This window comes from Oryx dammah, unplaced genomic scaffold (assembly GCF_014754425.2).
Source record: "Oryx dammah isolate SB20612 unplaced genomic scaffold, SCBI_Odam_1.1 HiC_scaffold_21, whole genome shotgun sequence".
Lineage (NCBI taxonomy): Eukaryota > Metazoa > Chordata > Mammalia > Artiodactyla > Bovidae > Oryx > Oryx dammah.
In genome coordinates this window covers 16676854-16691726 of record NW_024070205.1, presented here as the reverse complement: position 1 = coordinate 16691726, position 14873 = coordinate 16676854, and the positions used below count along the sequence as shown (strand labels likewise).

Below are 14873 nucleotides of genomic sequence, written 5' to 3'. Positions count from 1 at the left end.
GCACTTTTCTATGTATGGAAAGATAGAGTCAGGACTCACTGAGACTATTCCTTTGATGTGCACCTCATCTGTCTGGGGCCAGTATCCTGTGTTTTCATATCCTGAGCTCCCTTTCCTTAGGGCTCAGCGTAGGGAGTGATTGCAGTCTGATGGCTTCTAGATGGCAGGTGTTCTTCTTCCTGAGATCCTTTAGAGTTCACTGGCTCACATTGGAGGGCTGTAATCTCTGATGAATGACTGTGACTTGCTTGTTTACTGATATGGCAAGTAATATTCCTTTTCTCAGATACAAAAGTGAGAAGTGCTATAGAGGAAGTTAGTCATGTACATGAATAGGGATGACTCAGGATAGAAAGTGACAAGTGCTGTGAGAGAGATGGAGATGAAGACCTGCGGGCAATCAGAAAGAGAAGCTCTTAACCGGTTATCATTATGGACCAATGCCATCTAATTTTTGTTCCTAAGATTGCTCTCCTGCCGAGTGAGTTCAGAGAGGGTGGGAGCAGGTAGTGCCCAGGCAAAGGAAACAGCAAGCCTAAGGGCCTAAAAGGAAATAGCTTGTGCACCCCAGGATTAGTGCATGCCAGGGTCTATGTGTTGGAGTCCAATGAACAAGAGATAGAAAGAGGACCAAGGTCAAGGTGGAGAGGTCAGCAGGGCCAGATCTAGAGGGTTTTGAAAGGAGTTTGGATTTAAAATTTTGTTGTTACTGTTAGAGCACTAAAAAGCACAAGGGTCCATCATATGAAGGTGGAAATTAGATCAGCTTGGTGAAAAGCAGAGCCACGTTTTTTATGTTTAGAACAATAGAAAGAGGACTTGCTTGTATACAAATGGTCACAGGAATGCCAAATGGTTGACCCGTTCTCGTAATTGCTTTCAACATTTCCTCTGGAGAATTTAAAATGAGGTCTTGATGAACTGCAGCCCCTGATGCTGATTATTCCAAGACCTTGCCCCAGTACAACCCTAGGAAATATTTCCAGTTTCCTTTCATTCTCTGAAGGATACAGCTTGGAAACTGCCTTTGGCCCCGAGCTTCCTGTCCCAACCGGTTGGATTTGTGTGTTTGAGTGAGGGTGGGAGTGTTAGGTGGGCCCGAGGCGGTCTGCACACCTTGCTGCATTGTTTGCAGACTTTGCAGCTCCTGGACTGTGTTTCCTGGTGGGGAGCGTGGGGGTGGGGGGGGTGGGTGGATCAGCCTGCCTCTGGCTGCCCTTCAGGCTTTTCTAAGAAGTACCTTGAGGGTCAGCAATGGTGTGCTATTACAGTTATTATGATAATAAATGCTTAAGTGCCAAAGAAGGAGCATACATTGCAGTCAGACACAATTACTACCCACGTTTTCCTAGACTGAAAGAAATACAAAAAGTCTGAGTGGCATGTTCGGCTTATGCGGGGCTTGAGGTGAACTTGCTGAATCTCCTTTCTTTAGCTCCTGGGGAGCATCCCTGCTGACAGGGCAAGGATTTAGGGGGAGGGGGTGGAGTGAGGGGATGGCAAGGGGATAGGACAAAACCTTGAAAGTGAAGTGAAGTCACTCAGTCGTGTCCGACTCTTTGCGACTCCATGGACTGGAGCCTACCAGGCTCCTCAGTCCATGGGATTTTCCAGGCAAGAGTACTGGAGTGGGGTGCCATTTCCTTCTCCAGAGGATCTTCCCCACCCAGGGATCAAACCCGGGTCTCCTGCAGTGTAGGCAGACACTTTACTGTCTGAGCCACCAGGGAAGTCAAAACCTTGAAAAGATATCCCTAATTTGGAAAGAGTTCCATAGAAATGAATAGTCAAATAAGGGTAGTGGGTGGGACCTGGTTCCTGTGATACAGAATCGGTGAGACAGGGAGAAAGATTCTACCACTCTTAATTCCTAGACCCTATAAGTCTTCAGGTCTGTTCAGGGTCTGAGTCGGATTTGTTTCTGTATTTTCTCATACAGTAATAGCTTAATGCCAGATCCTGGACCTATACCTGTCCATGGTAGAATGAAGAAAACTGTGATAATATGATGTGTATGTGACAAAGGACATGTCCAAGATGCGTATGTGACAAAGCCCAATATATATCAAATAAGCTAAGCTAAGTCGCTTCAGTCGTGTCCGACTCTGTGCGACCCCATAGACAGCAGCCCACCAGGCTCCCCCGTCTCTGGGATTCTCCAGGCAAAAACACTAGAGTGGGTTGCCATCTCCCTCTCCAATGCATGAAAGTGAAAAGTGAAAGTGAAGTCGCTCAATTGTGTCCAACCCTCAGCGACCCCGTGGACTACAGCCCACCAGGCTCCTCCATCCATGGGATTTTCCAGGCAGCAGTACTGGAGTGGGGTGCTATTGCCCTCTCCATATATCAAATAAGTGTATATTTAATATCTTATTTGGAATTCTCCAGGCAAGAATGCTAGAGTGGATTGCCATTTCCTTCTCGAGCGGATCGTCCCAACCCAGGGATTGCACCAAGGTCTCCTGCATTGTAGGTAGATTCTTTACTGGCTGAGCCACCAGGGACGCCCGTATAAAACATTATGATTCCCTTTATTAAAATCTTGGTGGCTCACAAAGCCCTGTGTTCGAGCACCAGGGCACTGCCCCTGTTAGATGTGAAGTGATACTTAACTAAATGAATGAATGAAATGTATGTCTTTTCCTCTAAGTATCGTGAAAACTCCATGAAGTCTTGGACAGCTATTGGTTTTTTTAAAAAATGTATTCATTTATGGCTGTGCAGGGTCTTCATTGCTGCACGTGGGCTTTCTCTAGTTGCAGTGAGCTGGGGCCACATTTTGGTGCATGGGTTTCTCATTGCAGTAGCTTCTCTTGCAAAACACAGGCTCTAGCTGTGTGGGCTCAGTAGGTACGTCGTGTGGGCTTAGTTGCTCCACAACATGTGGGCTCTTCCAGGACCAGGGATGGAACCCATGTCCCCTGCATTGGCAGGCAGATTCTTAGCTACTGGACCACCAGGGTAGTCCCATCTGTTGGTTTCCGGCTACCGCTAAATTCCTGAAAATGGTATGGCACATAGATGCTCAGTCTATATTTGTTGGATGAAAGGATTTGACAAATGATTCCCAGTGGACCCAGGACATGTCCAAGACCCCCATCTTTATACTTGTATCACTGGCTTTTGTGTCAAGGCTCCCTGATGGAAACTAGACAATATAGTTAGAAAATTTATAGCTGGCCCCAAATTTAGAGGAATAGCAAGTAGATTTCAAAACAAAATTTTTTTTTAAAAGTCTATAACAGATTTAAAGCTAAACAAGGCTAAACAGAAAAAAAGGAAGTATAATAAAAAAACATTTTTAGAGTTTCCTCTTGTTTTAAAATGTGTTATAGGTGTGTGTGCCCAGTCACGTCTGACTTTTTGTGGCCCCATGGACTATAGCCCGTTAGGCTCCTCTGTCCGTGGAATTCTCCAGGCAAGAATACTGGAGTGGGTTGCTATTTCCTCTACTCCAGGGAATCACTGAACCCATATCTCCTGTGTTTCCTTCATTGGCAGGCGTATTCTTTACTACTGAGCCACCTGGGAAACGTACATAACCCTAGGCTTAAAGAGAAGCCCAACAGAGAGAGAGGAGGGTAGCTTACAAAAGGTTTGCCGCAGAGTTCCAGAGTGGAGAGATGCTACCTATAGGCCTCCTGTACTGGAATTATATGAAGGTGTCTCCATGGAAGGCTGTGAATTTTAAAGGAAGAACATCATTTCTTTCATAACAGAGCTTTAAAGCAGAAAGGACAGAAGGAAAGGGAAATGGTTAAAAAAAGATTATAATGGGGTTTTCTATTTTTAAAATAATGCTCTAAAAATACATCACTTCCTAATGAAATTAACTTCTACCAGCAAAATGTTTGTTTTGAATGAAAAAAGACACTTCCCTGGTGGTCTGGGTGGCTAAGATTCCACGCTCCCAATGCAGCCGGGTCTCGGTCAGGGAAGTAGATCCCACAAACTGCAACTAGAAGTTTGAACGCTGCAACAAAGATCGAAGGTCCTGCAAGACCCAGTGCAGACAAATAAATAAACAGAATAAGCATAAAATAAACACACAAAAAGAAAACAGAGACCACACAAAAAGCAGGAAATTAAAAAAGCAATGAGATGTTTGAAATTATTTCGAGATTGTTCCCAAAGGTCATCCAGGGCAGGGAGGGCACTGGCTCAGCGTGGGATCCAACTGGACAGCCTCACAAGGATCGTTGGCTGGTGGACTTAGTTCTTGTTCGTGCCTAATGAGCTGCTTGGCAGAAATTTCACAGCACATGGCAGCTGTGTGGCACATCTGTTGGAGATCCAGAAAAATCCGTTATACAAACATTCATTGGGAAAGATTCGGCTTGGCATCAGTTCTGTGAAAAAGCCCTGGGAGTTTGAACTGAATGCAAACTTCATGGGCTGTGAGTTTAGTGAAATGTTAGGCTCATCCGTGGAATTAAAATATCTGGTCCTGCTGTAAGCTGAGCTGTTCAAGCCACATTTGAAGAGCTGTAATAAATTCTGGTCATTTAAAGAAAGGTAGTGAAAATGAGAGTTTGCTCCTAGGAAAGGAGTCAAGAAATCTAGAAATCATGACCTGCGAAATGGCTGAAAGTTCTGGACGTGACAGATCTTTAGCTTAACCTGAAGAAGAGAAGGCTAAAGACGAAGATGGTCCTATCTTCAGATACTCGAGGGCTTGGCTGATGCAGTGGCTTGTAAATGTAAATGTGAGAAATGTCTGATGAGTCGATAAATAGAGAAGAGATTAGGTGTGTCTGTGTACGTGGTGGTGTTGTTTTCCTCAGAAGAACAGAATGCATGATAAAATTACAGGGACAGAGGCACATTTAAAATTGCAGGGACATCCCGGTTGCTCAGTGGATAAGAGTGAGTGAGTGAAGTCGCTCAGTCATGTTCGACTCTTTGCGACCCCATGGACTGTAGCCCACCAGGCTCCTCCATCCATGGAATTTTCTAGGCAAGAGTACTAGAGTGGGTTGCCGTTTCCTTCTCCAGGGGATCTTCCCGACCAGGGGATTGAACCCGGGTCTCCTGCATTGCAGGCAGACGCTTTACCGTCTGAGCTACCAGGGAATCCTCTGCTGCCAATGCAGGGGACATGAGTTCCATCCCTGGCCTGAGAAGATCCCACATGCCCCGGAACAACTAAGACCATGTGCCACAGCCTCTGAGCCTGTGCTCTGCAAAAGAGAAGCCACCACAATGAGAAGCCCACGCTCACTGCAATTAGAGAAAGCCTGTGCACAGCGATGCAGACCCAGTGCAGCCAAAAATAAATAAAATATCAGATGAGTGAGAAAAGGAGGGGAAACAATTAAAAATTATAGTTTAAAAAATAAAACTGCATACAAATAATTTGTAACAACCAGAGCTGTCTCAGGAGGGATGGGACATCTTGCCAGATTAGGAAGAACTGGAGAAGAGGCTGAATAACTCTCCATGAGGGATTCATAGGAAGAATACCTACATACAGTAGCAGACCAGAGTCTTGAGACACAAGAGTAGCATAGAAAGGTGAGAGCTTTGTGATTGGACACACCTGGGAGCAATTACACCCTTGCCACTTAGCTGTGTGAGCTGAGGTGAGACACCTACCCCCTCTATGCATTCATTTCCTCATCTGTTGAATGAGGATTATTAAACCCATGTTAAAATGTTATTGCAAGAATTAACTGAGCTGCTGAATGTAAAGTCCCAGAAACATGCTGGTCTCTGGAGATAGGTTCTTGACTTTGCTCAGATTAGGGGCACCCACAGGAGTAAGAGAATGAGTTTTAGGAGTTATTGCAAAGAAGTCCCTTAAGAAGGTCGGCAGCTATACTTAGCCACCGTTGCCACCTTTGTTCCGCCAGAGCTGGCAAGGCCTGCACAGGCAGCTGCTCTGTACATGTTGCTACATTTGCTGACTTTTAAAATGAGTCCCCAGGGTAAGTCACGGCCCTGGACATTGCAAGAGACAAGCTCTCACTAGGGTTTGCATGGCCAATAGAGACAGTGTCTCTGGGGGAAAGAAAGTGGGTTTTGGCAACAGACAGAGGTTCAAATCCCAGCTTTCCACTGGGTCAAGTTACTTAACCTTTGTGAGCTGCATTTTTCTCATCTGAGGCAGTACCTCTCTCCTGTGAGTGAGGAACGAAACAGCATAGACGAAGGACTTGATCTTTTCTCAGTGGGATCCTTTTTGACAATCCAGGGAGGTAGAAAATGCAGCCTACTTTTATAAAAGAAATAAGATTCCGAGAGTGGAAGTGATTGCCTGAGGAAGCAGCAGAACTGGTACTTGATACCATTCTTTTAGGCTCATCATCATTTCCAAACCGTGGCTGGAATATTTGTTGGGGGTCTGCCACGTGCCAGGTACAACACTAAGGACTTCCCCTGTTAACTCACTGGCTGTTCCGGTCCCGCGTGGACATGTTAGTCACCCCACGAGTCTCTTTGGAACATGCACAACGTATACTTTCCTAGACACCTGGGGAAAATCCTTCTTAATGGGACTGTGGTTCTTTTTGACTCCTGTTTTTGGGGGAGACCCTTATGGCACAGTGAGAGGGGAGGAAATACCTGTCCAGATAGTCATATTAGCTCCTCAAGCACAGGGAACACTTCTACATTGTTCGTGGGAGTGTAAATTGGTGCAGTCTCTTTGGGAAAAAGAATGGAGGTTCTTCAAAAACCTAAAGTTGCTATGTGATCCAACAATCCTGTTCCTGGGCATATACCAAGACAAAACTGTAATTTAAAAGGATAGATGCACCCCTGTGTTCATGGCAGCACTACTTACAGTAGTCAAGACATGGAAACCACCTAAATGAGCGTCAAGAGATGAATGGATAAAGAAGACGTGATCCACACACACACAACGGAACACTACTCAGCCACAAAAAGAATGAAATGATGCCATTCGCAGCGACACAGATGGACCTAGGATTATCGAGCTGACTGAAGTCAGTCAGAAAGAGAACGACAAATACTATATGATTTCACTTATGTGTGGAATCTAAAATGTGGCACAAATGAGCTTATCCATGAAACAGAAACAGACTCACAGGCGGAGAGAATAGATTCGTGGTTGCCAAGGGGGCTGGGTCGGGGAGGGATGGATTGGAGTTTGGGATTAGCAGATGCAAGTGGATAAACAAGGTCCTACTCATAGTACAGGGAACTTATTCAGTATCCTGTAATAAACCATAATAAAGGATATGAAGAAGAATGTATATATGTATGTATAACTGAATCACTTTGCTGAACACCAGGAATTAATATAACACCGCAAGTCACTGTGTTTCAATAAAGTAAATTTTTTAAAAAAATTAGCTCCTCAGCCTTGACCATCACTGGAAGGACAGATGCTATAGGTCTTGAACGGATAACATGTTCAGCTGTTTCACAGTCGTGCCAGAGTGCACGTCCCAGCAGTCCTCAGATCTTCTCCAGCCCATAGACTTGTACTATGGGGTTTCACAGAATTTTAAAAATGAATTCCTTGCATATACTTAAACCAGGACTTTTCACATAAAAATAGGTAATATTAGAGTTTTGGTTTGTCTTGAGGGGTCTGGCAGTCTGGCTACCCTGACCGCACGTTGTTTTGTGTTCTCCAAGGCAACACTCCTCCAGCACCGCTTCCTTTAGGTAAACTGAGAACTCCCTCCATCATCGTGCGGCCAATTTCACCCCATTACCTTTGGCCACTGAGCAGTTTAAACTAGTATGTAGTTCCCTGGGCATCGTTTTTATTAATAATAATAATAATAAAACACCTGGGAGAATTGCCCTGACTTGTTTTCTGTTGACGATGTCTTCTTTTTTCCCCCCTAATCCCTAGTCTGTGATTGCAATGGGAAGTCCAGGCAATGCATCTTTGATCAGGAACTTCACAGACTGACAGGAAATGGATTCCGCTGCCTCCACTGCAGTGACAACACTGGTGGCATTCACTGCGAGAGGTGCAGGGAAGGATTTTACCGACACAGGGAGAGAGACCGCTGTTTGCCCTGCAACTGCAACTCCAAAGGTAGTTAGATAAAAGGGGGGAATGGGGGGGAGAGAATGGGAGGAGGGAGAGAGGGGGAGGGGAGAGAATGGGGTGAGGGAAGGAGAGGGAGGAAGAGAGAAAGGGGAGAGGGGGAGGGGGAGGGGAGATAATAGGAGGAGAGGGAGGGGAGAGAATGGGGAGGGAGGGAGGCAAGGGAAAAGAGAGAGAGAGCAGACCAAGAGGCAGATGTTCAGTTTTCTTGAACAGATACTTCCCAGTTGGTCTGGTGCTTAAGACACCACAGTAGTCCCAATGCATGGGCACAGGTTCGATCCCTGGACTAGTAACTAAGGTACCCCATGGCACAGGCAAAAGTAAACAAACAGAACAGAAAAATATATTGCAAAACTAATAATTTCCTTTCAACATATGAACATATAATTCTAAAAATAAAGTTTATTAAAAATTTTCTAGAACAACTGGGAATCTACTAGACACTGTTTTTGTTTTTTTTTTTTTTTAGCAATTTCAATCTGAAAGGAAACATGTTTCTCTTAAGGCTAATTGTAGGAACCAGCTGTGGTCTTCAGGGCACATTAGTTGGAATTCCAGCCCCAAGAGAGGCACCCAATGACTTTTCCCAGCAGATGACAGTCTTTGACGTGGGAGAAGGAAATGGCTGCCCACAAAGAAGCTTGTATTCATCCAGTGATAGTTCTTCATTTCCATAACTATCCCTTTGACCAACCTCTCAAAAATAAGAGATTAGAAAGATTTGTTTCTGGTGCTATGCCGGGTGCTGGCAAGATAAAGTGAGACTGATAAAAGAGACAGACACAGAATAGGTAGATTAGAATCCTTCACAGGGTTGTGAGCAAGAGAAAATAGAACAAGAAATAAGAAGACCTAATAGGGTGGCTGGTTCATAGGAGAGCCTGTTTTGGGTCTTGTTTAAATGTGTCTCCCACTGCTGTATTCTCAGAACTATAGGTGGTTTATGTGTACACAGATGCACATGTCCTGCTGAGGTCATCATGAAAAGTGTTAGTTGCTCAGTCATGTCTGACCCTTTGCGACCCCATGGACTGTGGCCCGCCAGGCTGCTCTGTCCATGGGGATTCTCCAGGCAAGAATACTGCAGTGCGTAGCCATTCCCTTCTCCAGGGACTCTTCCTAACCCAGGGATTGAACTGGGGTCTCCCTCATTGAGGCAGAATCTTTATCATCATAGTCACGAGCGGACAGTAAAGACAAGTTAGTAAATATAAAGAGGAAGAGAGAGATAAATAATTGGGACTTAAAAATTAAAAACAATTTTTTTTGGCCATACCATGTGTTACATGGAATCTTATTTCCCCAACCAGGGATTGAACCAGTGCCCCCTGAAGTGGAAGTGGGGAGTCCTAACCACTGACCATTAGGGAAGTCCCTAAAGTTGGCTTTGTAAAGCTACCTTATTTGTCTGTTTTCTTCCTTGGCATATCTATTTCTCTTTGCCAAAAGATGCTTAATAGTATAATGTGATCAATGTTAACTTACCAAAAAGGTATAGCCTTATGACTCAGTATAGTTCTGTGGAGCCAATTCTTAGCAGCAGCTGAAAGAATCTAAAAATGGGCAGGCTTTGGCCCAGGCATGTCTTGCAAGTAGCGTGTGTTGGGGAGGCTTTGAAAACTGGGGTGACCCTATGGTGATACAAACCCATACACCAGCCATCATTCTCAGATTCACCAGACTTGCTGCTACCATATGGTTTGAGTCAGATTTGCTCAGTTTTGTGGCTTTGACTCAGCATCCAGAATCTTTGGGGTTTAGTAATTCTCCTTATGAACCAAAGAAAAATTAAAAGAAAAATGATTTCACTTTAATGGGCATTTAACCTCTCTGACAAGCCCGTATCCCCTTAGGTGATGCGGCTTTGTTGTGAGTCACTAGAGTTGGGTCATCCCAGGAAAATAATCAGCGTGAATATGATGAGAAGTGTAATTGGCTCAGCTGGAAAGACTGGCCTGAAGACAAGGCTATTAGTCTGGGAGGAGACAAGGAGCCTGCATCGTGAAGCGAGACGGTGAAGAGGCTTTACCACGCCGGCTCTTTCCCACTCTATAGTTTGTTGCTACCTAGCAACAGTGAGCCTGGTTCTTTCTTTTCTTTGGGGGAATAGATATCTTGGACTCAGGGTGAACAGCCTAGTAGGAAGCAGTGGGCCCAGTGATGATTTATGTCTTGTATGATATTAATAGTTAACATGAATTACACGCTTACTCTGTGCCAGGCACTTTTCTAAACACTTTCATCCACTAATTAATTTAATCTTCACAAATAACCCTATGAAGACAGTGCTATTATTTTCATTTTACAAATGAGGTAGCAGAGGCTTAGAGAGGGAGGTGATGGAACTTGTCGAGGGCTGAGTGGCGCATTGGTGGCAGGGGCTGTCCCCACTGTGTGCCATCTCCGGCTACCTGTTGGCTGCACAGGTCACCAAATCAGTAGCAAGAATTTAATTCTCTGTGTGATTTCTGTTTCCCCATCAGCCAGAGGGTATTTTTCACTTTCAAAATATAACTTCCCAAGGGAATTTGTTGTATATTCAATTTCAAATGCAGAAGAATTCATCTTACCAAAAGCTTCCATTGTATGTATGGCAAATGAAGCCAGCAGCATTTATAACCCCCAAAGTGGTCACAGGTTTTGGATGTTACACCAGTTTCTTCTAAATATACCAACTAGACTTATTTTTAGATGATTTTAGGGGCTCAGCGTGCTGCAACTCATGGGGTTGCAAGGAGTCGGACACAACTGAGCGACTGAACTGAACTGAACTGAACTGAACAGGGCTGAATTATCCTCAGTTCTTGTAACCCTGATAACTTTCTGTGGATACTTTGAAATTCACTGTGTGTTTGTGTTTTCCTCCCCTGATACCTAAATTCTTGAGATCTGCGCAGACATTAATGATATTGGGTTTGTTCTCTTAATTTTATTTTTTTTTAATATGTACAAGCCATGCAGTGGATTACTCAGACTATAACATTTGAGTTATTGTTTTGAAACATGTCTTAGATAATAATTTAATTATTATTAAATACAGTGATGAATAATAATAATAATAGTGCTATTTAAAATGCAAGTGTCTATATTTTTAAAGCATCCTCAAAAGGAAGCAAGCTCTCTTAGTCATTTTAGAATATGTTCCTGAGCCCTCTAATGCATAATTTCCTCTAGACAGTACTACCTAAGTCCTGAAGTGCTTTTTGGGGACACACTTGAAACAAGAAGCTCTTCTTCATCTATCCTTTAAACCCATTTGTTCACAATCCCTAAGAGTAGCTCATGATATAGGAATTGGGACAGGTGTTTTTATTTTAATGAGATACTTTGAAAACCCAGTGCTATTATTTTGGAAGTTTGGGAACATGAAATAAATCAATCCTGTTTATAGTAAGCCTGTACGTGTTTCCATGTCAACTTTGCAAGGCTTGAAGGAGGCCTAGAAGATTCAAGCATAAACCACTTTTGTGAGCACTTACTATATGTGAGATATTGAGTTAGGTACTTCATATATTTTAGTTTGGGCTTCCCAGGTAGCTCAGTGGTAAAGAATTCACCTGCCAGTGCAGGAGACTCAAGTTCAATCCCTGAGTTGGGAAGATCCCCTGGAGAAGGAAATGGCAATCCTCTCCAGTATTTTTACCTGGGAAATCCTATGGACAAAGGAGCCTGGCAGGCTACAGACCATGGACTAGTAAGAGCTGCTTCTGAAAAACTATTGTAGGGAGAGTTTTCTTAAATTGGACTTCCCTGGTGGCTCAGACGGTAAAGTGTCTGTCTACAATGTGGGAGACCTGGGGGAGAGTTTTCTTAAATTAAAAACATAATTTCCATTAATTTGAATGGAGGAAAAAAACATGATGTTTCTGGGTCCCAGATGGACTCATTTATGTTTAAATAATTAAATTGTATAAATTTAAACAGAAATTTACCTTCTTAGCTCCGTCTACTGTGTGTCTCTAAACGCCAACCCCAGTGGCCTCTCCTCACTCTCATCTTAAGTGCTCTCTTGTCTTAGATATTGGAAACTATTCCATCTTCTTCCTCCCTTAACCCTCTTTGGAATTCTCCTCCCTTGGCTTCCACTATTCTGAGACTTCTCCCCACTCCGATCACCCTTTCCCTTTGCTTAATCAGTGAGATTCAATTTCTGCCCGAGGTGCCTTCCCCTCCTCTCTCTATCTGCTCCCGGTTTGATCCTCTAAGTGCTCCCGATGATCCACAAATGGATTTGATATCTTATCAGCTCTTAATTCACCAATAAATATGGTGAACTAATATATATATGTATATATAAAGCTCAATTCAGTGTCTCACACACAGCATAAAAGGTACTTTGTGTTCTTGTCACTGAGGGTCCTTTCAAGCCTTGCAAGGTTGACACGGAGACTCTCACAGACTCTGACTGTGAATGTAACTACTTTACTTCCTGTTCCACCTGCGGCTATAGACACAGAGCCAAACACTTTTATTGATTTGACTTGTATCTATAAGTGAATTAAAAGTTCACAGTCAAGTAAGAGATTAGGAGAAAGAAGGAGTAACTGGTTAGTGTTCTGTTGGCTTTATAGATTATGAATAGCCTGGTTATCACAGTTCAGATATAGTATTATTTATAATACTGCCAGCCTTAGGGAAATTATCAAGTAGGTGAACCACATTCTACCTCATCTTTTGGCTTCCTCCTCCTTTCACAATAGCCATCTCCTCCTTCCTGAGGGTTAATTAATGCAACAGACATCTAGGACTCTGCTTCGGGCACTGGGAATTCAGCAGGGAACACAAGCTGATGAAATTATCAGTAAGCAGGGCTAAGGACTGAGGGAGCAGTGGGCTGAATATTATAGACATGAGAGTCAGAGAAGGTTTCTCTAGAGAAGTTAATCAAGACTAAGTGCTGAGAACGAGCCAACTAGGGTGCGTTCTCAGGATAGAACATTCCAAGCTGAAGAAGCAGAAGGTGCAATTGCCCTGAGGAGGGAAGCAATCAGCATATTCCAGGAACAGGGAGGGGAGCGAGGATGCTGGACCTCAGTGGAAGAGCAGAAGATGAGGCAAGAGAGGTTGAGGCTTGTAGGTCATGGTACAGAGTTTGCACTTTATTCCACTCATAGCAGGGACCCATCAGAAGACCTAGACCCATCAGAAGACCTAAACAGACCAGTCATATGATTCAAACTCCACTGGAAAGGAGCACTTTGGCTTCTATAAAGAGAATCGAGTGTAGGGAGTCAAGGATGGAGGTAGGGGAGAGAAGGAGGAAGCTTGAACTGGGGGGTAGTTGAAGGGGAGGTGCTAAGGGTGGCTGGATTCCAGGATGGCACACTTTGTTATCCTGAGCACCTCTCACCTTTCAGCAGTAGTCTGAGAGGTCATTTTATAGAGCATACCTATAAACAATTAATCATAGGAAAGTGCTCTAGTGCCCCAAACCAGGTAAGATGCACAGGGTCTTCACTTCTCACAAGAGGTAATGCTCCAAAGGTGAGAATTTCTACCGCTCCAGGTAGACAGAGATATTTTTGGTTAAGAGGCTTTTTTTCTACTCTTGCAGTCATCCCATGTGAGCACTGACCCTTGAAAGCTGCTGTTTGCCTGCCAGAGATAAGGGAGAAGGCGGCTCACTTTTGCTTCCTGTGTTTGTGGAGGCTCATGTGCTCAGTCACCAATGTACCTTCTTAAGATCTCAAGGATTTGACAAATGACTTAATGTTGAAACCAGAGCAGATATATAAATAATAATGATTTCAGGAGTCATTTCCATTTCTTTCCCTGAAGAAGCCATCCTTGGCTGTCAGAATTTTCCCTAGTGGTGGATGCATATCCCAATGATGTGAAAGAATTGCCCAAGGCAGCAGGTTGTGGTGATTCAGTTCAGTTCAGTTCAGTCGCTCAGTCATGTCTGACTCTTTGTGACCCCGTGGACTGCAGCACGCCAGGCCTCCCTGTCCATCACCAACTCCCGGAGTCCACCCAAACTCATGTCCATCGAGTCAGTGATGCCATCCAACCATCTCATCCTCTGCTGTCCCCTTCTCCTCCTGCCCTCAATCTTTCCCAGCATCAGGGTCTTTTCAAATGAGTCAGCTCTTTGCATCAGGTGGCCAAAGTATTGGAGTTTCAGCTTCAACATCAGTGCTTCCAATGAGCACTCAGGGCTGATCTCTTTTAGATCATTGCTGCTGCTAAGTCGCTTCAGTTGTGTCTGACTCTGTGCAACCCCAGAGATGACAGCCCACCAGGCTCCCCCGTTCCTGGGATTCTCCAGGCAAGAACACTGGAGTGGGTTGCCATTTCCTTCTCCAAGAAGATCATTACTTAGTATTTATTGAGCTCCCATACGGTGATGGTTGCCCTCTAATGTCATATGAATGAAATAGTTCCTTTTCTTCTTTCCTTTCCCCTCCTCTGTGGTTATAGGTTCTCTTAGCCCTCGATGTGACAACACTGGACGGTGCCGCTGTAAGCCAGGTGTGACAGGGGACAGGTGTGACCGCTGTTTGCCAGGCTTCCACACCCTCACCGATGCTGGGTGCACCCAAGACCGGAAGCTCCTGTAAGTACCTGTGCCCACCGCTGGTTGCACTGTGACTAATGACAATCGGACAACATTAGGGACCACTTACATTTACTGAGTAACTGTTACTAAGTAACTGAGTTATGGAAACACTATTTTAAGAACAATGTTTATTTATTTTTTGGCTGCACCGAGTCTTAGTTGTGGCATATGAAATCTTACTTCCCTGACCAGGGATCAAACCCAGGCCTCCTGCATTGGGAGCTTGTAGTCTTAGCCACTGGACCACCAGGGAAGTCTTCTGGGGACTATGTGTGGGTTATC

General features: G+C 44.2%; 1 protein-coding gene across 1 annotated transcript in view; it reads left to right on the top strand.

Annotated features, from left to right (window-relative positions):
* The window catches only part of LAMC2 (laminin subunit gamma 2), a 70969-nt gene that overhangs the window by 14936 nt on the left and 41160 nt on the right, over positions 1–14873 (top strand). The window contains exons 2-3 of the mRNA XM_040263821.1: positions 7829–8017; positions 14453–14588. Coding sequence (XP_040119755.1) covers positions 7829–8017; positions 14453–14588 — 325 coding nt within the window. The remainder of the gene's footprint in view (positions 1–7828; positions 8018–14452; positions 14589–14873) is intronic.